General features: G+C 45.2%; 1 protein-coding gene across 7 annotated transcripts in view; it reads left to right on the forward strand.

The window, feature by feature from the left end:
• The window catches only part of RDX (radixin), a 123,304-nt gene that overhangs the window by 91,738 nt on the left and 5,479 nt on the right, over window positions 1-26,087 (forward strand). For 3 of the 7 annotated variants that reach the window (XM_065581451.1, XM_065581452.1, XM_008169317.4), the window contains 6 exons: window positions 2,542-2,816; window positions 8,204-8,287; window positions 8,751-8,897; window positions 10,855-10,951; window positions 12,137-12,300; window positions 24,689-24,819. In XM_065581451.1, the coding sequence (XP_065437523.1) occupies window positions 2,542-2,816; window positions 8,204-8,287; window positions 8,751-8,897; window positions 10,855-10,951; window positions 12,137-12,300; window positions 24,689-24,819 (898 nt within the window). Of the gene's footprint in view, window positions 1-2,541; window positions 2,817-8,203; window positions 8,288-8,407; window positions 8,623-8,728; window positions 8,898-10,854; window positions 10,952-12,136; window positions 12,301-24,688; window positions 24,820-26,087 lie in introns of those variants that run through there. The other 4 variants (XM_024105839.3, XM_024105831.3, XM_065581453.1 and 1 more) reach the window with 3 other exon arrangements.

A 26,087-nucleotide genomic window follows, 5' to 3' on the forward strand; every position in this document is an offset into this window, starting at 1 on the left:
GTCACTGGGGGATGCATTCCTCCTCAAATGGGAAGTGCCATTTCTATGTGCGATCCCATCGATACCATATTATTGAGGGTAGTAATCAAGATATGAATGGACAAAGCGAAAGTCATACTGATAGCCCCAACATGGCCCAGACAGATTAGGTACTCTTACCTGCTGCGGATGGCACTATGTGCACCACGCACTCTCCCACTCCAGCCGGACCTTCTGTCAAAGAATGATTGGCAGGTCCACCATCTGAACCTGGAAATACTTCACCCAAAGGCATGGCTCCTACATGGTTCCATCATGACAAACTAGCCTGTTCAGTAATACTTGTTTAACCTGTTCCAAACAGTAGGAGGGCAGCCATGCACCAGATTTACCTTCAAAAATGGAAGAGGTTCACTATATGGTGCCAAGCCAAGCAAGTCAGTTTCCACACCTCTGCCCTTGATATTGGACTACATCTTGGAGTTAAACTTGGAACTATCCACTAGTTCGATCAAAGTCCATCTTGCAACTATTAACGCCTTCCATCACAAGATTGATGGGATGTCATTGTTTGTGCACCCGATTATGAAACGCTTTCTTATGGGCATACAGAACGTTTACCCTGAAGTACGTGCACCTACACTGCCGTGGGACTTAAACCTGGTATAATGCTGCCTCACTGGGGACCCATTTGAACCCTTAGAGACATGCTATCTGATTCATCTGTCAATGAAGGTAGCATTTTTAGTAGCCATTACATTGGCCTGCCATGTGGGTGAGTTAGGGGCTCTCATGGCTCACCCAACTTCTACCATTTTTTTTCTCCAAGGACAAGGAGAACCACATCTGAGATTTATACCTAAAATATCTTCATCCTTCCACATAAATCAACCAATCCACCCCTGTATTCTTTCCCAAACCTCACAAGAGCACATAGGACTCAGGACTACATACCCAGGGCATTAGACTCACACTAGAGTTCTACCTCAATAGAACTAAGCCTTTCAGAAAATCCCCAAGGCTGTTTGTCTCCATTACCAAATGCTCTAAACACTATGCAGTCACCCAGAGCTCAAGATTGAATGCACTACTAGAGCTAACAGTGCTGTCTTCACTCACTCATGCAACTCTCAAGCCCCTTCCATCTAACGTGGGGCACTGCTCTACAGTCACCTGAAGTTGAGCACCCATAGGGACATCACTCAAAGAAGAAGAGACGGTTACTCACCCTGTGTGGTAACTGAGGTTCTTCGAGATGTCCCCCTGTGGGTACTCCACTATCCACCCTCCTCCCCTCTACTCCGGAGTTCAAATTCCGGACTCTACAGTAGAGAAGGAACTGAGGGGGTCGGGTTGCTGCGAGACGGGGACTGCACATGCATGACCTGGACGGGCACTGCTGCTGAAATTCTCTGATCAAATGCGCAGGGATGCACCAACACCTGAAGTGGAGCACCCACAGGGGCATGCATCTCGAAGAACCTCAGTCACTGCACAGGGTGAGTAACCTCTTCTTGCTGAAGGGAACCTGTCTCTTGAAATTGCAGTACAGCCAAGTCCATTACTTTTCTGTGACTTCTGTAGGTTTTGTTTTTTATATACGTTGTAAAAATGATTTTTTTTTTTCAGATTATCACGGTGAGAAACTAAAATTACCACGAGCCTCCAGTAAATTTAATGAGGCCTTAAGTAGTCTTTGAAAGCTGTCATGTTTGCCTAATTAAGTGTAAATTATTCATAGTGCTATGTGACTCACAAGTCATTGCTACAGCTACATTTTAGTCACTGGTATTTTTAGTAAAAGTCATGGACAGGTCACGGGCAGTAAACAAAAATTCATGGCCGTGACCTGTCCATGACTTTTACTATATACTCCTGACTAAAACTTGGAGAGTGTGTGTGTGCGCGGGGGGGTATGGTTCAGGGGGTGCCATGGGTATTCAGGGGGAGAACATAGGTACTGGGAGGAGGGATTGCCTGGACTGGGGCAGGTTCCCTACACGGCTCCTGGGAAGGGGCGACCTCCAGCTCCTAGCTCCGTGTGCTGCCTCTGCTCCATCCCAAGCCCCAGTTCTGCAACTCCCATTGGCTGGGGATCACAGCCAATGGGAGCTGCGGGGGTGGTGCTTGCGGGTGGAGGCAGCACGTGGAGTTAGAAGCTGAGGGAGGGGAGTTCCTGTCGCCCTTCTGGGGAGTCCCACCAGGTAAGCATCGCCCTGCACCCCAATTCCCAGCACTGAGCCCTCCCACTCCCAAACTCCTGCTGCTGGGGGGTGGGGTGGGGGCCGAGACTGCCCCAGCAGCAGCCAGTGCGACTGTCCAGGGGCTGCCCAAGCTGCTCAGGTGGCTCCCGGGCCAGCCACATGGGTTTCTGCAGAAGTCTCAGAGGTCATGGAAAGTCACAGAATCCATGACCTCCGGGAGCCTTAGTCATTGCTAATAACTGGATTGCCAGGAAAAGTTGGATTACTCTGTGTTATTGCCGGTTAATTGATTGTTACTGAAGTAAATACACTAAACACTATATAGAGCTCCTTTAAAGCTTTTAATTTATATTTTCAGGTAACACAGCAAGATGTAAGGAAAGAAAATCCTCTGCAGTTTAAGTTCAGGGCTAAGTTTTTTCCTGAGGATGTATCTGAGGAGTTAATTCAGGAAATAACTCAGAGACTGTTCTTCCTGCAAGTCAAAGAAGCCATTTTAAATGATGAAATCTATTGTCCACCAGAAACTGCAGTTCTACTGGCTTCCTATGCTGTCCAAGCCAAGTATGGAGATTACAATAAGGAGATTCATAAACTAGGCTACTTGGCCAATGACAGACTTCTCCCCCAGCGGTAAGTGGGAAACTGCAGCTGCTATATGGATGCTGCAGAATTGTAAACTTGCTAATAAAAATGTTCTTAGGTTTTAAAATCAGAGTATCAGTTTCTTCAATATTATAATTAATCTTTTCTTTAATGTTAAGCCATATGGTGGTGGTAGTTCTTTGAAGTGAGTTTTTGTTTCATTGGTAAAATTTAGGAGTAAAGGAGGAGATCATTTGGGCTTTGAGTAGTGAAGAGTAGGCATCAGAATTGTACAGTCCTTGTGAGAACTGAATTTCTTGCAACTCTTTAGCTCTGTCTTAAGGTAACTGCACATATTTAGTCAAGCAACTTCCTCTCTGTTCCAATGAGTTAATATTAAAGCGGTATATAATGCATGTTCCTACCTCTTCTCTGGAATCAATGCCTTCTGTGAATAAATATTGGAACCATCCAGTTTGCAAATCAATGTGGATTCCTTAATAGAGCTGGGCAAAATATTTTGAATAGTTTATTTGCCAAAATATTAAGTTTTGGTAGACCTGGAATTACTAGTGAATTTGACATGAATGTGCCAAAAAATGTTGAAGGGGGACTAGACACCATTCAGAAAATGGTGGTGATGCCCTCCTTATAACTTTTAGCCCAATAGTTAGGGCACTCACCTGGGATGTAGGAGACCTGTGTTCAGCTCTCCCCGCTGCCTGATGTGGAGAAGGCATGTGAACGTGGGTCTCCTACATTGCAGGAGAGTGCTCTAGCCACTGAGCTATGGAATTTGCTAGCGTTGGTCTCTCTGCCTCTCCCGTTGAAGCTGCTTCACTTTCTAAAAATAATTAAGTAGTTCTTGAAGCAGCGACGTGAACTTGTCTCCCCCATCTTAGGTGAGTGCCTTAACTATCAGCCTACAGATATTCTTACCCTTTCCCTAGCCCAGTGACTATGTCTTGTTGTTCATATACTCCAGGGGGAATTCTGCTCCACTGCACATGCACAGAATTAGTCTCTCCTGCAGATTTCTTTACTTCCCCACAGAAAAATGATTTTCTGACTGGGAAGCAAAGGGAAGCCACAAGAGCGGTCATCTGACCCTCCCCAGAAGTATGTTTTGGGTACCCAGGGCAGCCAGCAGAGAGGCAAATCACTGTGGGGCAGGGGTGGGACTGGGGAAGACCCAGCTGGTGGCTCTTACGCTTGTGCTGGGCTCAACTGCTAGTCCCGGCTGGGCTGGGGAGGACAGGACTTCCTCTTCCCCTGCACGGCATCTGGGGCCGGTCAGACCCACCCCCAGATTTCTCCCCCAGCTACAGGGTGCTCTGCAAACTTCCCTTCCCTCCCCCCACCCTGCTTTCTGCACCCATCGCTCCTCAGCTGCAGAGGGAGGGATCCCTGTACAGGGAGCTGTTCCCCCATCCACCTGACCCCCTGATACCCAGACTGTCCTGCTGAGCCTCATTCCCCTGCATTCAGAATCCCTTCCCGATAAGCCCCACTCCCCCTGCACCTGGACCACCCTGACGAGCCACCCGGATCCCTTGCCCACTCCCCCAGTATCTGTACCCCGCCCCCCACTGAGCCCCAACCACCTTCACCTGGACTCCCCTTCAGAGTCCCATTACTGTTGCACCCAGAACCTCCCAACAAGCTCCTGTGCATCCGGATCTCCCCACACACCCGGATCCCCCACTGAGCCTGCGCCCAGATTGCCCCACACAGAACCATCTCAACTCACACCTGGATCCCCCCATACTAAGCCCCTCCACACTTGGATCCTGCCTTGCTGAGCCTGTCCACACCTGGTGCACCTGGCACGGAGGGGCAGGGCCCTGGGGTGTTTCTGGGCCAGGTCTGGTCCTTGTGCTATGTCAGGGTTGGGTGCAGCCTCACAGTTGAGTCCATGTCCTGGGGACTAGCTGCACAGTGATCTCCTACCTCTGTGTGGCCTGTGCTCCCCAATGCCATGGTGGAGCTTCCATATTTGACAAATAAAATTTGCAGAATTTTAAAATAGTGTGCACATTTTTTTATTTTTATTTTTTTGGTGCAGAATGCCCTCAGGAGTAATTCATAGTGGCAACTTGTAGTTTATTCAGAATGACAATGTTTCATTCTCCTCAAAACAGATGTTTTTGATTCATCAAAATTTTCCAGTTTTTTTTATTGTTTGAGCTGAACAGAGTACTTGTTCTCATTTTTCAGAACTACCAGTGAACTGAAAAATCAATTATTTGCCTGACTCTATTCCTTATTTCACATTTATTTTTCATGTCTTGAAATTTTGGATTTATTCTGGTACTTCTTCCCCTTTTTTGTAAATTACGTTCAGTTACTTAACACTTTTATAAAAACCTATTTTTCCAAAGAAATGTAAAAGCTTTCTCATAAAAACACAAGGCTAGATAAAGTTTAACAATCTAAAAAAAGATGTTCTTCTCCTAGGATACTACCTGAAAACGTAGGGCCTGTTAAGATTGAGATTATAATATCGCTTCTGAGCATGACTATAGCATTGTTTTTTCCTGTACATATTAGCAATCAAAAAGTATTAGAACATGAATGCCCATAATCATAATATACAGTTATGCTAATGGTGTGTGTGTGGGGGGGGGGGACGGACACAGGCAGATTCTTACTACTTCTACCTAAAACAATGCAGTAAACAAGTGTGTACTTGGAGATAATGTTCCTGTTCATGCCACCAAATTGGAGGACAGGAGAGTGCTACAAGCTGTAAGGTGAATAAAAATCTGAGTTCAGTTTGCTAATCAACAAACAACCCAGGGTTTATTTTCAGTTACATGTTTGTGTGACATTATCACGGGTACATGTGTTTCTCAATATCCCTCTACTCTGCCCGTTTTGTTCTCTTGAGCGGCCAGTTTCAAATGATATTTATATGAATTCTACTATTAAAATTTGTGGAAACTTTAAACTCTGTTAGAACAAACAACAGAAGTATGGTATGAGAGGGCAGTGCAAAATGGGCCTGTGAAACAAAACCAAGCGTGTCTGTCTAATGTTAGGCTTTCTACTCTTTAATAAATAGTAGTTTCAACCTAGAAAATATGGAGCTACTAGGACTGCTCACTTACAAGATTTCAATGATTACCCAGGATAGTTTTGGTCAGATTGGCACAGTCAAGGCATTTCATGCTGCTTCTCTGTATGTACTATAATGGGTTTCTCCAGATTTTGTGTTAAGTTCGAGGCCAGACTTAAGGATGATGACAAGGGACTGCTCGTCTCCCTGTACTTTTTAGACTCTTAAGCTATATAAACCATTTATGGCTTCAGATAATTTTAAAGGGCAAAACAAAACAAAAAACAAAAAAATCCACTACCTATGTGTGCCCCACTTACATTTTGAAAGGGTAGGGATAAGAAGGTTGGAGAGCTGGAGGTTGTATGTTGAGAGGTAGTAAGTAGAAATATCAGACTGCTGCCATCTTAAATAGATTTGAAAAGTGTACACTTAAATAGGTGTGTACACAATGCATCCAATTGTTCATCTCTTGACCTAATAAAAATATATTGTACCTGCTCAGAATTCAGTTTTCAGATGCTCCTATTTTCCAAAACAGTTTTTTTCCCCCAAAGAAGTAAAAGGATCTTTTTTAAGTAGCTAAAGTTGCTTTCAGTTTCCCATAATTCAAAATCATCTGGCTGGATTTTGCTTTAATTTTTACAAACAAATTTATTTTGGGGAAGAGATCACTGTGATGGAAACCTTGTGACCTAAACATGAAAGTCTAGTGTTGATGTCAGCATGTGAAAACCAGAAACTTAACAGAAAGTGTCTTGCAACCTTAATAAGAATGGCCAGGACTGGTGCTCACTATAGTAAGATGTTACTTAAATTGAAAGCTCTTTGGGACAGAGATCATCTTTTGTGTGTGTGTGTGTGCACGCGCGTGTGCACCTGTGTGCGCGTGTGTGTGTGTGGTGCCTTGCACAATAGAGGCCTGGTGTGTATTTCAGTAGTCCCTAGGAGTCCCAGCACATACTTAGCTAACCATTTTAAATATTCTAATATTGAAAGCCTTTCTCAAAAAGAAAAGCAAGTTTAAGTATGTTAAAGTTTATTTTGTACAAGATTAAAGCTTGGACAAGCTTACTACTCAGACTTTAAAGTGTGGTCTCTTTTTTTGAAAAGTTACTGTGATAATTGGATTGTTTGGTATCAGTTTTGTCTTTCAGCTCCAGCTGAAATATGCTTAATTTAAAATTCAGACATCCTGTTTATCTTAAGTTCAGATGTACTTTTTAACAGCCAGCACTGGAAACTCTGCCCTGGGTATGATGGTCAAGTTCTGTTTTATTCTAACTTCTGTATTGTCACCAGCAAGGGTCTGTACTTGAATTGTATTGCATTAATTAAATTATTGGTGTATAAGGCAAAACAGAATCCAGTTCACTCACCCATTGTTGAATGGCCCTAGAAAGAGAGGGGGGTGGGGAAAGGTGGTAAATGTTACTTTTGTCAATAACTAGGAAGAGCTGGAACTCAATTGAGCTGATCTCTTAAGTAAGATCACTTCTGCACTCCCTCTTCTGACCAGTCACGCTTTAAAACAGTTTCTACAGGGATGTTAAAAAAGTTAGCTACGTGGACTAAAAGTGAGATGAAAACTTTCCATGGTTTAACTTTAAGAAGACATACAAACAACTTTTAATCTTAGTAACTAACTAATATAATATAGTTCCTTATATTGTGCACTTGGTTTCTACTGTTGCTATACCAGGCCAGGTTGCTGTGCTATGCTGATACGTTCTAACAGGTTGAAACACGTCCATGGCTGTAGCTAACATGAACAAAACTGCTTATGACATTATTAGTTTAAATCCTGGAACCTATTCTTGTTTCTTTTGCAAGTACCCCCACATTCTCTTCCAGCTAACAGCAGAACTGGTGGTTTAGTTCTAGGAATAAACTGAAAAGTTTGAGTGTATTTGTGGGTGTATAGAAGTTCTTTAATTCGTGCTACAAGAGTTGGAAAGTTTTCTGTGATTCTGTATTTTGTCTAGTTCATTTTCAAACATAGTATCATTATCCTACAGATTTAAATTGCTGAAGCTATGAATTAAAATTATGCATTAATGTGTTTGAGTGGGTATTGGCTTGTGTCACAGTGAAAGTTTAAAAGCGATTGTTAAAACTGAAACTGTAGTTGTTTTTTCCCTTCAAATGATTTATTTCACGCTTTTAGACATCTTGGAGTACTTTATAAAATTTGATTTTCAAAGTGTTTATTAATGAAAATGCCAGTTAAATATTTTACCTGAATCTGTTCAACTTTTTTATTTGGCATAACTATTATTATGTATTTGTTATAAGCTCTATACCTGAACTTATTTGTGTATTTTATGGATCAGATCATTTATCAGTTTCATTTCATAGCAGCCTCTTTTATTGACAGTGTTCTAGAACAGCACAAACTGACAAAAGAACAGTGGGAAGAAAGAATACAGAACTGGCATGAAGAACACAGAGGGATGTTAAGGTAATTATGCAGAAATTGTCCCATGTAGCTTAAGTTTTGTGTGTGTGTGTGTGTGGGGGGGGGTGTTATTTCAAATTATTTTGGTTTTAACACTACCTTTTTTTTTTTCCCCCTATCCAGGTCAGACAGGAAGGATGGCCTAGTGGATAGGGCACTAGACTTGGGTGTGTGATGTTGAGCAAGTTAGTTATCTACCCTGTGCCTCCATTCCCCATCTGTAAAATGGATGTAATACTTCCCTAGCTCACAGTGGTGTTTGAGAATAAAATTTAATTATTGTGAGGAACTCGATACTTGGTGATGGCAGCTGTATAAGTACCCGGATAGAATTCCAGGTGAATTCCTCAAGAGGAATTAAATAAAATTATTAACTTGAAGTGTCAAATTTAGGCATTCTTTAGTTTCTCCACTCATATACATCCTTTATTTTTCGTTTCTTAGTTACGCTATTTTCTCTCGTCAGGGAAGATTCTATGATGGAATACCTCAAGATTGCACAAGATCTGGAAATGTATGGAGTCAACTACTTTGAAATAAAGAATAAAAAGGGTACTGAATTGTGGCTAGGTGTTGATGCTTTGGGTCTGAATATTTATGAGCATGATGACAAGTAAGTTGTTTTTATTATGTGTATTATTATAATAGTGTCCCAACAGAGATTAGGGCCTCATTGTGCTAGGCAGTGTACATACATGTAGTAAGAGACAATTTTGTCCCAAATATGTTGCAGACTAAATAACACGAGAAAGAAAGTGGAAGAAAAGCTCACTTGTGGAGGTTTTTGAATTCCTCTCAAATTAAAGGGGAATTTACTCCCATTTTGTGGGTTTCAATTTGGACTTCCACATTTTGAAGATGAGTGGCTTACAAAGTTTTTTTTGTTTGTTTGTTTGTTTTTTTTGTATGGATGCTCTCTGTGCTTCCCACTCTTGGCTTCAGTGAGAGTAAGAACAACAACAATATCCTGTTAGCATGGCAAAAGTGGAAGTACTCTTTTAAAATGGGAAGCATTTTATTTGTAATAGCTGCAATTAGAAGAAGAGCTTATAGAACAAAGCTGCGCTGATATAGAGTGTAATTTTTTTTTATTTTTCAAAGAAAACTGTTAATAGATTGAAACCTCTTGTTCTGTTTAGGAGGTTGGAAAAACTTCCTGTCCAACCATTCCTCCTTTGTTCTCTTTCCCCATCATTTCAGATAAAGAAAGAATATATAATAAAGCAACTCTTAAGAATCACGATACTAGCGAACAAAGTCATCATGAATTTTCTAAATTAAACATTGTGAGCTCAACATCAGATAGCCAATACCATCTACATTCAAAATACCTGCCTTCAAACTAATAAATGTAGTCCCTGAGAGTATCCCTGGCAAACCTATATTACCATTAGTTGGCATTGTAGCTTCTAAGAGTTGGAGGAAATATTCATTTAGGGTGTTGAAATAGAAAGAAATACCTCTTTCTGATGTTCTGAAATACATCTTCAGTTGCTAACTGCTGCTAGTGTTTGTAATTGTGATACTGTAATGTAAATGGAAAAGACTTCTAGTCCAATTGAGAAAAATATTCATCATTGATGTAATGTAATGCACAACATATTCCAACTATTTCTGGTAACAATTATATACGAATGTTTAACTGAAAACAATGCAGGGGATGAAGTTTAAATTGAGTTATGGGAATCAGTGTAGCAACTCAAATTGCACAATTAACTTTAATCAAAATGCAAAATTACTAAAGGAAGATGATTTAACTTCTGCCTTTGTTATAGTGACAGACTTTTCAGTAAAAAGCAACAGAGGGTCCTGTGGCACCTTTAAGACTAACAGAAGTATTGGGAGCATAAGCTTTCGTGGGTAAGAACCTCACTTCTTCAGATGCAAGATGACTTAAAGGTGCCACAGGACCCTCTGTTGCTTTTTACAGATTCAGACTAACACGGCTACCCCTCTGATACTAGACTTTTCAGTGTTTCTTTTGCGAAAACAGTCACTCATTTTATAAAAAGTATACTTCTAATTGTTTATAAAGGGTCAATAAATTATTGATTTTTGTACCAGGCTTATAACATGAATAGTATGTGTTAAAGATTAAAGGATATGAGCACATGAGTAGAAGGTGCTATAGTTAGTTATAAGGAAACTTTTGATTCCCTACACTGTATAACTATCTGTAACAATTAAACATTACACCTCTACCTCGATATAACCCTGTCCTCGGGAGCCAAAAAATCGTACTGCGTTATAGGTGAAACCGCGTTATATCGAACTTGCTTTAATCCTCCGGAGTGCGCAGCCCCGCCCCCACGGAGCACTGCTCTAGCGCGTTATATCAGAATTCGTGTTATATCGGGTCGCGTTATATCGGGGTAGAGGTGTAATTAAAACATCTGTTAACTATTTATCATTCCTTCATTAACTGGTTGGTAATGTAACCATAACATATAAAGTGTGACTGAAAAAACTATACAAAGTTAATAAAGATGGATTTAAATATTTGGTGGAAATACATATATTTGTGCCTTTGATTAAAAAATAGTTTTTGGCTTTTGTTTTGTTTTTTGAAGGTTGACACCCAAGATTGGTTTCCCTTGGAGTGAAATCAGAAACATCTCATTTAATGACAAAAAGTTTGTCATAAAGCCAATTGACAAAAAGGCCCCTGTAAGTAAAGTCTGGATATTTTTCTTTATGTATGAGGATTTTAAATATGATCTAACTTGCTCTGACACTTTTGCGTAAGCGATAGCCCTTTTCTGCTGTGTAAAATGGCACCAAGGGCCTCTCTTAATTACTTAGACTTCTCAGTTGTGGATAACTGGTAATCAAAAAGCAATGTTCATTTTAAAGTATATAGAGAGAATATGCTATTTTTATCTTGTTCTTGTATTAGCCACATTTTAGATGTTGTTTGGATGATTTTTGGATATTTTTTCACTAATACATTTACTAGTGCAGGTTGGACAGCTGCTGTACCATATCCCTTAAAGTTACATATCTGCATTTTCCCAGTTTTCTTACAACTTTTTGCTGCTCTCCACCACTGCAGCATCTTCCTTCTGAAGTATAGGTTGGGGCACAAAATGAAACTTCATGAATTAGCCAAAATATTAAAGTAAACAATAAATATTCTCCCACTGTTTTCATAACATTGATAGTTCTTTCAGCTGGTAGTCCTGTAGATCAGTGGTTCCCAAACTTCTTACTAAGGTGACCCATGAACTGCTTTTTGTGTGTGTGTGTGTGTGTGTGTGTGTGTGTGTGTGTGTGTGTGTGTGTGTGTGTGTGTGATTGTGATTCATTCACCCAGGGTCCAAATTTGGGGGTTGGGGTTCCAAAATCATAGGCCAGCATCCTTCTCCTTGTCCCTCCGAAGGGGCACCACAACCCTAATCCCAGCCCAGTGCAGAGGGGAGGTCCATGGGGTTTGAGTTGGAAAGCAGGCCCAACCCGCCCTCACTTCACAGTGGAGGGGTGGCTGGGCCAAACTGAGTGGCGCTGTGATCCTGTAGACCAGGTTGCAATGGCCGGACAGGAGCTTCCACTGTAGGGTGAATGCAGAGTAGGATCACTTCCCCCTCGTCCCCTGGGTCTCCTTTCCATGCCAGGCCCGTGACCCATTTTACAATCTTCCTTCAGCTCACTTGTGGGGATTGGGAGCCATCATTTGGGGAATACTGCTGTAGATTTCTACCATTGAACTGGCCAGAGATAAAATGTCAAGATTGCGGTAAAATTATATGTAATCTTACAAACCCAAACATATAATGTATTGATTTTAGCTTACAGTCTAAAAATCTAGAATTTAAGAGCTGCACTTTAATTAAACTTAAAATATTTTGTTGCTAGGATTTTGTTTTTTATGCACCTCGTCTGAGAATTAATAAGCGGATTTTGGCACTGTGCATGGGAAATCATGAACTGTACATGAGGAGGAGAAAGCCTGATACAATTGAAGTGCAACAGATGAAGGCCCAGGCTAGAGAGGAGAAACATCAGAAACAGTTGGAAAGGTATGACATTAACAATCTTCTGCGAACCAGAATAAAATACATCGAAAGCATTTTGCAAGAACATGGCCATGGAATCACAAAGTACCTGGGGTCCCAGAAGGCAAAACTCTACCTTTCCACTTCTGAATATGTAAATTAGATCATGGATTGGTATGGGTCATCTGGCTTGAATAGAAAACCTTGTCTTCGTCAAGTAGTGTTTCTATGAGTGCTCCACTCTCCGTGCGCTTGCACCTCAGATTTTAGGGTATGCTGAGGGGTATGGCTGATTCTCCTGGGTTTAAAAGTTGCCTTTCGTGCCGAGAGGCTGTCCCAATCAGTGTGTCCATTGCCTTGGGGAGTCACGTGTTCTCCAAAAGTGTAATTTCTGCCTGAACTTAAACTTGAGGGCCAGAAAGAACCAGAAACTTAAACTATGTCTCCTTATGATGGAGGGTTCGCTCCAGCCAGCTTCTGACCCCAGCCAGTGTCCACCCCCCCGTACAATGGTCTTCGAACAGGTTAATCACTTAAACCTCCTCGGTACAGCACACCTCTAGAGCATTGAAGAGGAAATCTTTGGGATCCTCTCAAAAAGATTCTAGAAAGTGGTCTTCAAGTCTTCTGAATAGAGCATCCACCTCAAAGAGATGGTCTCAGATTCGGACACTCATTTTGGCACCTACTGATTTCTGACGAGGCTGCAGGTTCGTCAGGTACTGTGACCACCAGCAAGCATAAGGTCACTAAGGGTTCCAGCTCAGGAAGATCAGTACCATCAGGTGATAGGAGTGGTCGAGAGAAGATGATCAGCTCTTCTAAATTGGTACTGACAGAGTCTACTAGAACCTCAGTACCCAGCACTTCAGCTCCACAGAAGACCAGACTGACATCTACTGGTCATTCATCGGAGAGCATGAGACCTTTGATACTGTTGGTGCCTTCTGCCACAGTTACCTCTGCCCAACTTGCAGTACCGAAGAGCGTACAGTACCGATGAGGCAAGAGTTTTGATTTTCTTGGGAGTTGGTAGTAACAAACACTCAAATCTCCCCTGTTTGGCACCAACCCATTCTCGGTACCAACCACTTCTCATTCCCAGAGATTTGCCCGTTACCGATGGAGTTTATGCCTATCTCTACCAAGTGAGGAGGAAGATGATAAAGAGGATGGGGACTTTTAATCATTTTCTCACATTTCTGGCTGGGGCTTTCCTGTCCATTGTCAAGGAACTTTCTATCCTGAGACCTCTAAGGTGTTGGACTATCCTCGTGAGAGATGCGCTCCGCCATGCTGGTATGGACACACTTGGGTGCCTACAGCCATGCCTTATGTACCACCTCAGTAGCCATACTGTGACCCTAGAGCCCATACAGGAATTCTCCAGAGCCCCTAGCTTTTCTTGTCAGGAGAAGAGCAGACAGTTCCCACCAGCCTCTCTGTCTAAGGTTCCTGATCACAAGAGGGGATCTTTGAGGGGCAGGAAGCAAGATTGGACAAATAGATTGCCCCTACAACCAATATCTCTTCCTCCCCTCAGATGAAGCTGTCATGCCTTCTCCATCGTCCTTGGCTGATGATTTTAAACAGTTCCAGGACCTTTTTAAAAGGATAGTGGACCCCTTGCAAATTCCACTGGTGGAGGTTAAGGAGTTCCACATAAATTACGTGATATTCTGCATACTTCATCATCTACCCACATTGCATTACCTGTTAGTGAGGCCTTGTTAGACCCTGCAAAAATAATTGGGCATACCCTAACCACAGTACCTTCCACCCATAAGAGGGCAGACAAAAAATTATGTTCCCTCCAAGGACTCTGAATTTTTATTTTTTGCACCCATCCCCCAACTCTCTTGTGGTGGATGCTGTGAATAAACATGGCTGACAGCACCAGGCTAAATTGACTCTGTATGATAAAGATTTAACACATCTTGATTTATTTGGCTGTAAGTTATACACATCGGCTACCTTACAATTTAGAATTGCCCATTATCAAATCCTCATGGTGAAATACAGCCATACTAACCATTCAAAGTTAAATGCCTTTATTGAGCATCTTCCAACAAACCAGAAGAAGCAATTCCAGGTGATCATCACAGAGAGCCAACTGCGCTTTAGAGCCACCTTGTGCTCTCTGGAAATTTACACCCCTAGACAAAAAAGAAAGTTCAGTAGGTCCCAGATGGCAGAGAGATCTGATCCCTCCCAGAATCATTATGAACCTGAACGTAAGGGACAGTGGTTCCAGAAAAGAGACCAACAGCTTCTCAGGCATCGACTTCACAACCCACAATTTCGAAACACCAGATTTGACTGATTAAATCATAAGAACTGCCATACTGAGTCAGACCAATGGTCCATCTAGCCCAGTGTCCTGTCTTCTGACAGTGGCCGATGCCAGGTGCTTCAGAGAGAATGAACAGGGCAGGTAATAATCAAGTTAGGGGAAACCCACGTTAGTGACAAGTGACTTTGCAAGAGCTTCAGGCCGTGGACCAAAAAGGAGCAGGGCATTTGTCTCCAAGTGCTCCTTATGAAGTCAACCCTTGCATTGGCCTCAGAGCTGACTAGATCGGACTCTGCTCCTAGCACTGTGGCCTCGGTGCGCAGCATGCCACTGGCACTGGTCTCAGACCGGCGCCGATACTCATCCTTGGTACTGGCTAAAAGGCAAAGAAAGGCTGGGAGGGGACATTCTCCTATGTTCCCTAAATGGAAGGAGAGAGCCGGAGGAGACCAAAGACCCACATAGGGCAGCTCTTCCCCTCTGGACAGAGGTCGGGCCCCGACTCCCGCTGAGCAGTTGAGCCCACTTCAAGACCCGCCTCCCACCTCGGGAAGCAGCAGAGGCATTTGACACCATCCATACCTGAGGCCTTTCAGGCCGCTAAGGACATTCTGTCCCTGCCAGGCCAGTGAGGTGCCCCGTTCCAGGGGTAAACCTGCATTGGGACCCTTTCAATGGTCCCCATCAGTGCAGCACTGCTCCACGCCACAGGAGTTGCCCCTTCAGCACACGCCTGAACGTCGCCACCAGCCCCTGGACACGGGTTGGCTTGCCTGCCAGAGTTCCCGGCGTCAGTCCCTGGACTCCAGGCAGGGTTCCTCGGGCTTGAGGCATCGATGGTCAGTGGGCTGGCACAGACCCGCAGAGGCATGGCACCAATCCACAGAGTCCCGGTGCCAGAAATACCTGAGCTGCTCTTCCAACTCATGGCACCACTCCGGAGGGTTGACAGGCCAGTCCCCTTCTCCAGAACGCCAGTATGGTTAATCTACGGTCTCCGACACGTCGGTCTACGCGCTACCAGTCAACGGAGCGGCATCACTCACTACATGTAAGGCATCTATCGCCAGGGTACCATCAGTGATCCACCAAACGCTGCCGCCGGTCACAGATCGTGGCACCGAAAGCCATCACCCTCGTACAGATCCCCAATGGAGGTCCAGGGCCAGAGCCGACAGGATCGGGGTAGACAAGCGGCCTCGTCACAGTCCTAGTCCCTTCTCGGGCTCTGACAGCTAGGAAGAGATCCTGCCTGCAGGCCAGGACCATCCATTGGGCACATAGGCATTCCCTGCTGGGTCACCAGTGGCAGCATGGCCTCAGGGCCAGTGGCCTACTCCCTGGCAACTCTGGAACCCCTGGGGATTTCCCCAACTCTCGCAGGGGCATAGGTCGGCCTCACAGGCATCCAACAAACGATCTGTGACAGTCTCCCATCCGCCCCCGACTCAGACGCGGAATCAGAGCGGGCTCCCCAGGGCCAGCCAGCCTCAGCTGAGTCTCCCCTGGCAGAAGTGGTGGAGTTGGCAGACCCACCTGTACCTGCCTCCTCGTCATCTTTGCCTCATGAGGTGATAGTGGGGCCCACTCACCCGGTTCCCCAGGATGATGCCAAGGATCACCAGGAGCTCTTGAAGAGGGTCGCCTGAAACCTGGGTCTGGAAGCCAAGGAGCTGGCGGAGCCCTCAGATTCTCTGTTTAATGTACTGAGTGCAGGAGTGGCATTGCCAGTGCATGAGGGAGTGGTGAAAAGTACTAAGGCCCTATGGCAGACACCCTCCTCACTGCCCCCCACCTCCAAGCAGGCAGAATGAAAATACTATGTTCCCCACTAAGGGGTATGAGTATCTTTATACCCACCCTGCCCCAAGCTCACTGCTTGTGTCAGCAGCCAATGAGCACGATAGACAAGGCCAACCAGGATCGATGCCTAAGAACAAGGAGGCAAAGAGGCTCGATCTCTTTGGTAGAAAAATGTATTCTACTTTCAGCCTCCAGCTGAGGGTAGCCAACCCTCAGGCCTTCCTTGGCTGTTACAATTTTAATATTTGGCAGTCTATGGCCAAGTTCGTGGACTCGCTGCCAGAGGACCCCAGGAAGAAATTCCAGGCTATCCTCGATGAGGGCAGGGCGGTGGCCAGTGCAGCCCTCCAAACAGCCTCAGGTGCAGCAGTCTCTGTGGCCTGGACCATGGTCTCGGCCATTTCAGTGAGGGAGGTGTCCTGGGTACAGTCATCGGGCCTTTCAATGGAGGTTCAACAATCCATCCAGGACCTCCTGTTGGATGGCCTGCCACTGTTTTCCAAACAAACAGACAGTAAATTTCCTGGCCTGAAAGACTCAAGGGCTATCTTGCATACCCTGGGCCTGTACACGCTGGGGCTGGCAAGGAAGCGGTTTAAGTTGCAACAGACACAAAGGTTTGGCAGCCAACCTCAGTTGGAGTCCTTCCACAAGAAGGACAAGGGCTATAAGCACCGGCAAGGCCATCAGCCGGCATCCTTTGCTCACTCAAGCTCCACCCATAACCAACGGGTGGTAAGCAGGCATTTTAAGGGTGTGCTCGAGAGCGACCTTCCAGCCTGTGTCCTGGATCCTGCTCCCCTTTTATTTTCCAACCACCCGCCCCCCTTCCTCCCTACGTGGGCCACTATAACATCAGACGAGTGGGTCCTCAGCACAGTAGCAGGGGGATATGCCCTCCAGTTTATTTCTATCCTCCCTCCCCCCCGTCCTTCTTCAGGGACTCTTCTCATGAGCATCTGCTCACTCAAGAGGTGCAGGGCCTTCTGCGGGTGGGAGCCGTGGAGGAAGTGTCCTGCCGCATTTAAGGGCGGAAGGATTTTACTCCCGATATTTTTTTAATCCCAAAGGCCAAAGGGGGTCTATGGCCCATCCTCGACCTGTGGAACCTCAACAAGTATCTCAAGAAGTTGAATTTCCCCATGGTCTTCCTGGCCTCCATCATTCCTTCCCTGGACCTTCGAGACTGGTACGCTGCCGTCGATTTGAAAGAGACTTAGTTTCACATATTGATATTCCATGGTCACCGACAGTTCCTAAGTTTCGTAGTTGGCACCACCCTCTATCAATTTGCGGTGCTCCCCTTTGGCCTAGCAATAGCACCAAGAGTGTTTATGAAATGCATGTCAGTGGTGGTGGCCTACCTCAGACGTCGGGGTATACAGATTTACCCGTACCTCGACAGCTGGCTCATCAAGAGCCGATCCAGGTCCAACTCAGCATCAAGATGCTGCAAGCCACCTGTCAAGCGCTGGGTCTGCTGATAAACTAAAAAAAATAAACGTTAATCCCAGTCCAACAGATCGACTTTATCGGGGCGGTGCTCAACTCTACCCGAGCCAGAGCATTTCCATCTGGGACCAAGTTCAGGGCAATGTCAGATCTAATTGCCAGTGTCACTGCACATCTGCTCACCACTGCCCAGGTCTGTCTTGGACTATTGGGTCACATGGCAGCATGCACGTATGTTGTCCGCCATGAAAGACTCCGGCTGCACCCCCTCCAAATGTAGCTGGTGGCACTCTACTTCCTGGCCACACATCACCTGGACAAGGTTATGTCCACATAACCTGGACAAGGTTTTCACGATCCCACCGAGGGTACTTACCTCTCTGCAGTAGTAGATTGACCCGAGATTGGTGTTGGAAATCATCAAGGAGCTCTTCCAGAAATGGGGACTCCTTAAGTGGACCTGTTCGCCACCAGACAGAACATAAAGTGTCATCAGTTCTGCTCTCTCCAAGACCTCAGCAGAGGCTCTCTTTCCGATGCTTTTCTCCTGTCATGGTCGGGAGACCTGATGTACTCCTTCCCACCAATTCTGCTTATCAACAAAGTCCTCTCAGAAATCAAGAGGGACAAGCCACGAGTCATATGAGCGGCATGGCCTTGACAGCATTGGTTCGGCAAGCTCATAGAACTGGCCATGGCAGCCCCATGGCCACTGCCCAACTACTCTTGCAGGATTACAGTCAGCTCCTGCACCCAAACCTTGCCTCTCTCCACCTCGCAGGTTGGATGCTGCGTGGCTGAATCCAGAGAAACAGGCCTGCTTTAGTCAGGTACAGTAGGTTCTCTTGGAAAGCAGAAAACCCTCCACCAGAGCAACTTACTTGGCAAAGTGGAAGCATTTCTCCTGCTGGGCATCAGAGCGGAGTATTTCCCCGAGCCAGTCCATCCTGGAGTACCTGCTTCACTTAAAGCACCAGGGCCTCGCCTTCTCTTCGATCAGGGTGTACCTGGCAGTCATATCGGCCTTCCATCTTCGCGTCCAGGGTAAATCAGTATTCTCGCATGAGATGTTGATCAGGTTGCTGGAGGGCCTTGAAAGGCTCTTTCCGCTGATCTGGGACCCGGTTCCCCGATGGGACCGCAACCTAGTCCTCTCCAGGCTCATGGGTCCGCCCTTCGAGCCCATGGCTTCTTGTTCCCTTTCCCACCTGTCATAGAAGGTTTCATTCCTGGTAGTGATTACCTCGCCGAGATGAGTCTTCGAGATTAAAGCCCTCACTTTGGAGCCCCCATACATGGTATTCTACAAAGACAAGGTCCAGCTGCCGCCTCACCCGGCTTTCTTGCCTAAGGTGGTGTCGCATTTCTATCTCAACCATGATATCTTCCTCTCGGTGTTTTGTCTAAAACCTCACATGACCAATGAGGAGAGGTGGCTGCACACTCCTAGATGTCAGGTGCGCCCTGGTGTTCTACTTGGAGCGCACCAAGCTCTTCGGCAGATCAACCCAGCTCTTTATCACAGTAGCTGACAGGATGAAGGGCCTTCCGGTGACCTCTCAGATAATTTCGAATTGGATCACCACCTGCATCCGTACTTGTTACAAGTTGGCGCAGACTGTGCCTCCACTGATAGTGAAGGCCCATTTGACAAGGGCACCGGCGTCTTCGACTGCCTTCCTGGCACATGTCCCTGTCCAGAATATATGCAGGGCTGCGACGTGGTCTTCAGTATACACATTCATGACACATTATGCCATCACTCAGCAGGCCAGAGATGATGATGGCTTCAACAGAGCTGTGTTGCAATAGACATGTCCATGAGCTCCTACCTACCTCCGGTGGTACTGCTTGGGAGTCACCTACAATGGAACAGACATCAGCAAGCACTCGAAGAAAAGACAATTACCTTTTCGTAACTGTTCTTCAAGATGTGTTGCTAATGTCCATTCATTGACCCACCCTCCTCCCCCACTCTCAGAGTTTCCAGCAAGAAGGAACTGAGGGTGGGGGGAGCCAGTGGCACCCCTTATACTGGTGCATATGCACGCCACTCCAGAGGGTGCCAGAGCCAGTTCCCTACGGATAGCACTCAAGGAAAAACTTCTGCCACTGATGCATGTGGCAAGTACACACACCTACAATGGAATGGACATGAGCAACATGTCTTGAAGAACAACAGTTATGAAAAGGTAACTGTATATTCCCACACAACACAGAAGGATGGGATTTTACTCCAGGTAGTTCCTGGTTCCAAAAAAGAATGGTGGTTGGAGACCTGTTCTAGAGCTAAGATTACTCAACAGATTTGTAAAGATTCAGAGGTTCAAAATGGTCACTCTTGCAGCAATAATTCAATCTTTGGACCAAGGGGACTGGTTCTCAGCCTTCAAGATTTTACTTTCATATAGCAATCCAGCACTCCCACAGAAGGTTACTATGCTTCACTCTGGGTCAAGAGCATTTTCAATAAGTGGTGCTCATGTTTGTTCTCTAGTCTGTGCCTAGAGTGTTCTCAAAAGTTCTTTCTGTGGTAACGGCTCATCTTCGCAAACAAGGAACTCTGATTTTCCCATATTTCAGTGATTGCTTGCTCAAAGGGCGGTCCTTCAACGAAGCTTTGATGGCCACTCAGAGGGCTGTAGACCTGTTTCACAGACTGGGACTACAATTAAACATCCAAAAGTTCACCTTAACCCTAGTACGACTGGAGTTTGTAGGAGCTTACCTCAATGCAGTAACAGCCAAAGCATTCCTCCCTTCTTACAGGTTCGTAGCCCTAGCCACTTTAGTCACTACAGTTCAAGTCAACCCGCAAACATTGGCCAGAAATTGTCTTCAGCTATTGGGACATATGGCGACTGGCACCTTTGTAATAAATCATGGGACAGTTCACATGTACTGCATCCAGGGGTAGCTCAGAACTGTTTACTCACCAAGCAAACAGTTTAAACAAACAACTCTCCATGCCTTTGGTAGTCAAAAAATGCCTCAACTGGTGGAAGAACCCTCACAATGTTTTCACAAGGGTCCCCTTTGCTCAGCCGTCTCCAACATCAGTAATAAGAGAGGCATCCTTACTGGGATGGGGAGCTCATCTAGACACTAACACTGTTCAAGGCAGATGGCAGTCTCCCAAGTCCACCCTCCATGTCAACTTGTTGGAATTCAAAGCAGTCAGAAATGTCTGTATCCATTTCCTCCCACAGATTAGGGGCAAATACATAAAGATCCCGGTGGAAAACATGTCAATGCATATTTTACATAAACTGCCAAGCGGGAGTGAGATCACCTTCTCTCTGCATCAAAGCAGTGGGACTTTGAAATTGGTGCATACAAAATCAGATCAGCATCTTAGCAGCTTACCTTTTGGGCATACAAAACACCACAGTGGATGACCTCAGCAGACATTTCTCACAAGATCATGAATGGGAGCTAGATCCCACTGTACTCCACCACATATTTCAATGTTGTGGCATCCCACAGATAGACCTGTTTGCCAAAAAGTGCTCCCAGTTCTGCTCAAGAAGTGATCCAGGTCACGTCGTTGGAGTCCAGTCATTCTGTATGCATTTCCCCCAGTTCCACTGATATCCAAGGTGCTGTTCAAGATAAAGAGAACCAAGGTTATTCTCATAGTTTCAATGTGGCTGTGACAAACATGGCTTCCTTACTTCACTCAGCTTGCTGTTTCTCAATCGTTTTCCAGACCATCCCCTATCTCCTCTCTCGGATGCTGGTCAAATCCGTCACCCCAACCTCTCCAGCTGAAGGCATGGCTAATGCTTATGCTTATGACACATATACAAAAAAAGTGGATGAGATTCAAACACTGGTGTGACCTAAAACATCTTTTGTCTACATACTCTCCATTATCATTTTAGAGCTAAAAATGACAGGTTTATCTTTAAGCTCTGTAAAAGTGCATTTGGCAGCTGTTACTCCTGAGGACATTCAGTGCCAAAAAATTAAAAATTCTGCACAATATTTTAAAATTCTGCAAGTTTTATTTGTCAATCAATAAATAAATGCAGAGGCTCCAGCATGGCAGTGGGGAGCACAGGCCATTGGCTGCATGAAGGTGGGAGATCACCCTGCAGCCCCCCGACTCCCTGGACACGGACTCAGCAGTGAGGCTGCACCCGACCCTGACACAGCACAAAGCCTGGGCCTGCCCCAGAAACACCCTGGGGTCATACTCCTCTGCGCTAGGCGCACCAGGTGTGGGGCAGGCAGGCTCAACCAGGTAGGAGCCAAGTGTGGAGGGGCTCAGTGTAGGGGATCCGGGTGTGGGGTGAGAGGATTCTGTGTGGGACAATCTGGGTTCAGGCAACTCAGTGTGGGGGTCTAGGTATGGGGGGATCTGGATGCATAGAGGCTCGTGCGGGGGGCAGTTCCAGGGGCAATGGGATTCTGCAGGGGCTTCCAGGTGAATGTGGTTGGGGCTCAGCAGAGGGGTCTGGGTGTCTTAGTGGGGGGAGGGGGTGCTGGGGGAGTGGGTCTGGGTGGGGTGGGGGCCTCGATGCAGCTATTTGGGGGTCAGTGATGTGGGGGTCTGGATGTGGGGGCTCAGGGTGTTTTAGAGAGTGGGGCATCAGGGTGGGGGTTTGAGTGCAAGGAGCTCAGTGGGGGTGCAGGGGTGAGGCTCAGGAAACAGGGGGGCTGGATGCAGGGGGGCTCCAGATGCAAGGTTTGAAGTTCAGTGGGGTGGGGTTGGGGTATGGAGGGTTAGGGGGGTTCTGGATGTACTGGGTGAAGCTTGGCAGGGGTGTCTAGGTATGGGAGGTCCAGATGCATGGGGATTGAGTGGCTGGGGAGCAGCTCCCTGTACAGTGACCCCTCCCCCACAGCTCAGGAGCGATGAGGGCAGAAAGCAGGGGAGGATGCTGAGCTTCTTGCAGGTGGGGGAGGTTTCTAGGGGTGGGTCTGACACAGTCCCAGCCACTCCTTGCAGGGGAAGAGGAAGTATTGTCCTCTACTGTCTCCAGCCCAGCCAGGATTATCAGCTGGTCCTGGCTCAGGGTAAGAGCCACTGGCTGGGGTGTCCTAGCCCCGCAGTGATTTACCTCTCTGCCAGCTACTCCAGGTGCCTGAAATGATGTACCTGCATTGCTAGGGGAGTAGTGCGTGACTGCTGTTGCAGCTTCCCTTTACTTCCCTGTCAAAGTCTTTTTTCCTGCGGGGAAGCAAAGAAATCTGTGGGAGACATGAATTCTGCGCACACACAGTGGTGCCAAATTCCCCAAGCAGGACGCTGTTACAGCCTTCCATCATATGGTAGAGGGTTTTTTTTGTCTTCGCTTGTCCTGTAACAAGAAGTTTCTCAAGGGACTGGACAACCTCTTCTCTCAAATCAGATGCCCTACACTGGCATGGGACCTCAACTTGATACTCAAATGTCTTACAAGGCCTCCCTTTGAACCTATGGCCACCTGCTCCCTTCTACACCTGTCTCTGAAAACTTAATTTCTAGTAGCAATTTCTTCTAATCAATTAGTGGGTGAGATAGGGACTCTGATGCTATGCTCTCCCTTCACAGCCTTCTTTAAAAATAAGGTCATGCTGCGACCTCATCCCAAATTTCTGCCAATGTTCTCTTCAGACTTCCATATAAATCAACCCTATCCACCTTCCAGTTTTCTTCTTAAGCCACACCAGGATAAAGAAGATGCGACAGTACATACACTCAATGTCAGGAGGACATTAACCTTTTACTTGGACAGAGCTAAACCTTTAGGAAATCTCCCAGATTATTTCTCTCCATTGCAGACAGAAGTAGGGGATTTCCAAGCAAAGGCTCTCCAGATGGATATCATACATTTGCTGAACACTATGCAATCACTCATGCCTCAGTTTCTGATGCCATATTTGGCCCTACTGTTCTGTCTTCAATCCTAAACTCCACTGTGAAGCCCCACTCCTTTGTAGAGGGTACTGCTTGATAGTCATCTAGAGTTGAGCACCCATATAGGGACACTACCCAAAGAAGAAGAGAAGCTACTCACCCTATGCTGTAACTGTGGTTCTTCGAGATGTGTCCCCCATGGGTGCTCCATTACCCACCCTCCTCCCATCTGCTTCAGAGTTCTTTTCAGCGAGTTCCGCAGTAGAGAAAGAACTGAGGGTGGTTTGCCTGCACAGCTCTGTATAGCATCAATGCATGGCATGAGGGTGTAGGGCATGAGGCTACGGGGGACACGTGTGGGCCAAACAGACACTGATACCTAAAATCTCTGATTTGAGGTGTATGGGCACAAACACATGTAGGGTGGAGCACCCAGAGGGAGACGCATCTTGAAGAACCACAGTTACTACACTAGCTGAGTAACCTTCTCTTTTCACATGCAAACAGTGTCTTCATGGAAAGCTCAATAATTTCTCACAAAGCTATTCCTATTGCTAAATATCTTAGCTCTCTTTTGCTTGATTCTTTAAAACTTGTCTATCTAAGGGCCCTTGATACAATACAAGTTCAACCCAGTTACAACGTGGCTGTTCTCTGACCTTTTAAAAATCACAGTTGTGATTTTCAGCAGAGATAAAACCTTAACTTTGGTCATAACAGCACTAAACCCTTGAATGTAACTTGGTCAAGCCTTGACCCAGGTTCTGGAGCTCTATTGTGTTAAGAGGCTTTCTACATTCCAGATTGCAATAATGTTATAACTGAGTTATTGACACTTATTTGTAGGATAAACTGAATCTGAAACATTTAGTACTAAATTCTGCTCTTGCTTACACATCTTTGTGAACTGAGAATAAGTTCCATGACTTCAATTGAGTTTAACTGGTGTAAATGAAAGAAGAATTGAGCCCTTTTTCACCCATGCACAGCTGTGTAATATATTTCTTTTTTGTTTTTAGAGCACAATTAGAAAATGAGAAGAAAAAAAGGGAAATAGCGGAAAAGGAAAAGGAAAGAATAGAGCGTGAAAAAGAAGAACTAATGGAGCGCTTAAGACAAATTGAAGAACAGACAATGAAGGCCCAAAAAGGTAAACTCTCATTCATTATGTAATCCCTCTTATTTCAATCCTTGCAGAAGTGTTGAATAGTTTAGTTCCACAATTTATGATTGTTTATAAAAATCACAAAACTTAATGACATTTTTATTAATGGACATTTTTGTATACAATTTTTTTTATTTTAACATTCACTGACATTTGTAGTTCAAACACTGCAGCATTTTTTAGAAGTTGAATTATATGCTATTTGAATTGTGTACTATTGAATTGTTTAAAACAATGTATAATTTCACTCAAAATGATGTATAATTTTCTGTGTTCTTAGCTGCACATTTGTAGAATCTTTGTGTCATGGGTATATAGGGCAAGCTGCACTTCAGAACCCTTTTAGTTCCTCTCAAGGGCACCCCTTTGGGGATAGGTTTCACTACCTTCACCCCGTCTAGGTGCAACCACTCAGTCCTACCACTTTTAGACTGATTCTCTGGGCTGCAGTCCCCTGTTTACTAACCACGTTAATCTGACAATCCCAATTGTATTTGGCAACTGTAAGCTCTTTTCCTCTGAGAGCCTGTGACAGCAGCTGATTAGTGACTGAAAAACAGCTTAATGAAACAAAGCATTATTTATGCACCCAAAGGTACCTAACCCACAGAGCAAAGGGATAAAACAAATGTCTGTACACGTTTTCCCCTTACCTGAACACTAACCTTTCATTGAGAACTTTAATAAGCTCTGTTCTGCCCAGCTATTCCATCTCTAAGCTGGGAGAGACAGCCTGCTTGCTGCAGTTTTCATCTTTAAGGTTTTATCCTGACCTAGACTCAAGTCTGGGAAGACTAAGCCCTATCAGCCTGGATGAAGCCTTATCTCACTGAATTATCCATGAGAATAAAACAAAATATTAAAAAATGGCTCAGTGTGCCCCTTAGCCTTATTTTCTGCATGTGATTCAAACCCTGCTCTGAAGACAAAAATATTAATTTTTTTCATAGGCTTTTCTGTGACGCTTGCCACTATTGTATCTGTATGCTTCACAAACATTAATCTCCACAAGACCTGTTAGGTGGTGGTATTATCTCAATTTTATAGGTGGGGAACTGAGGCAGAGAGAAAGTTAAGGTCAAATGTACATACTAAATTTCAGTGTCCAATTTCAGTTGCCTAGGACCTGATTTTTCGGAGTACTTACCATTACCCTTTATATGCTGAAAGCGCAGCACCTATTGATTTCAGTTGCAGCTGAGAGTACTCAGTATTTTTGCAAATCATAGCCCTAGCATCTCAGTTGGGGCACC

Source organism: Chrysemys picta, chromosome 1, assembly GCF_011386835.1.
Source record: "Chrysemys picta bellii isolate R12L10 chromosome 1, ASM1138683v2, whole genome shotgun sequence".
Taxonomy (NCBI): Eukaryota; Metazoa; Chordata; order Testudines; family Emydidae; genus Chrysemys; species Chrysemys picta.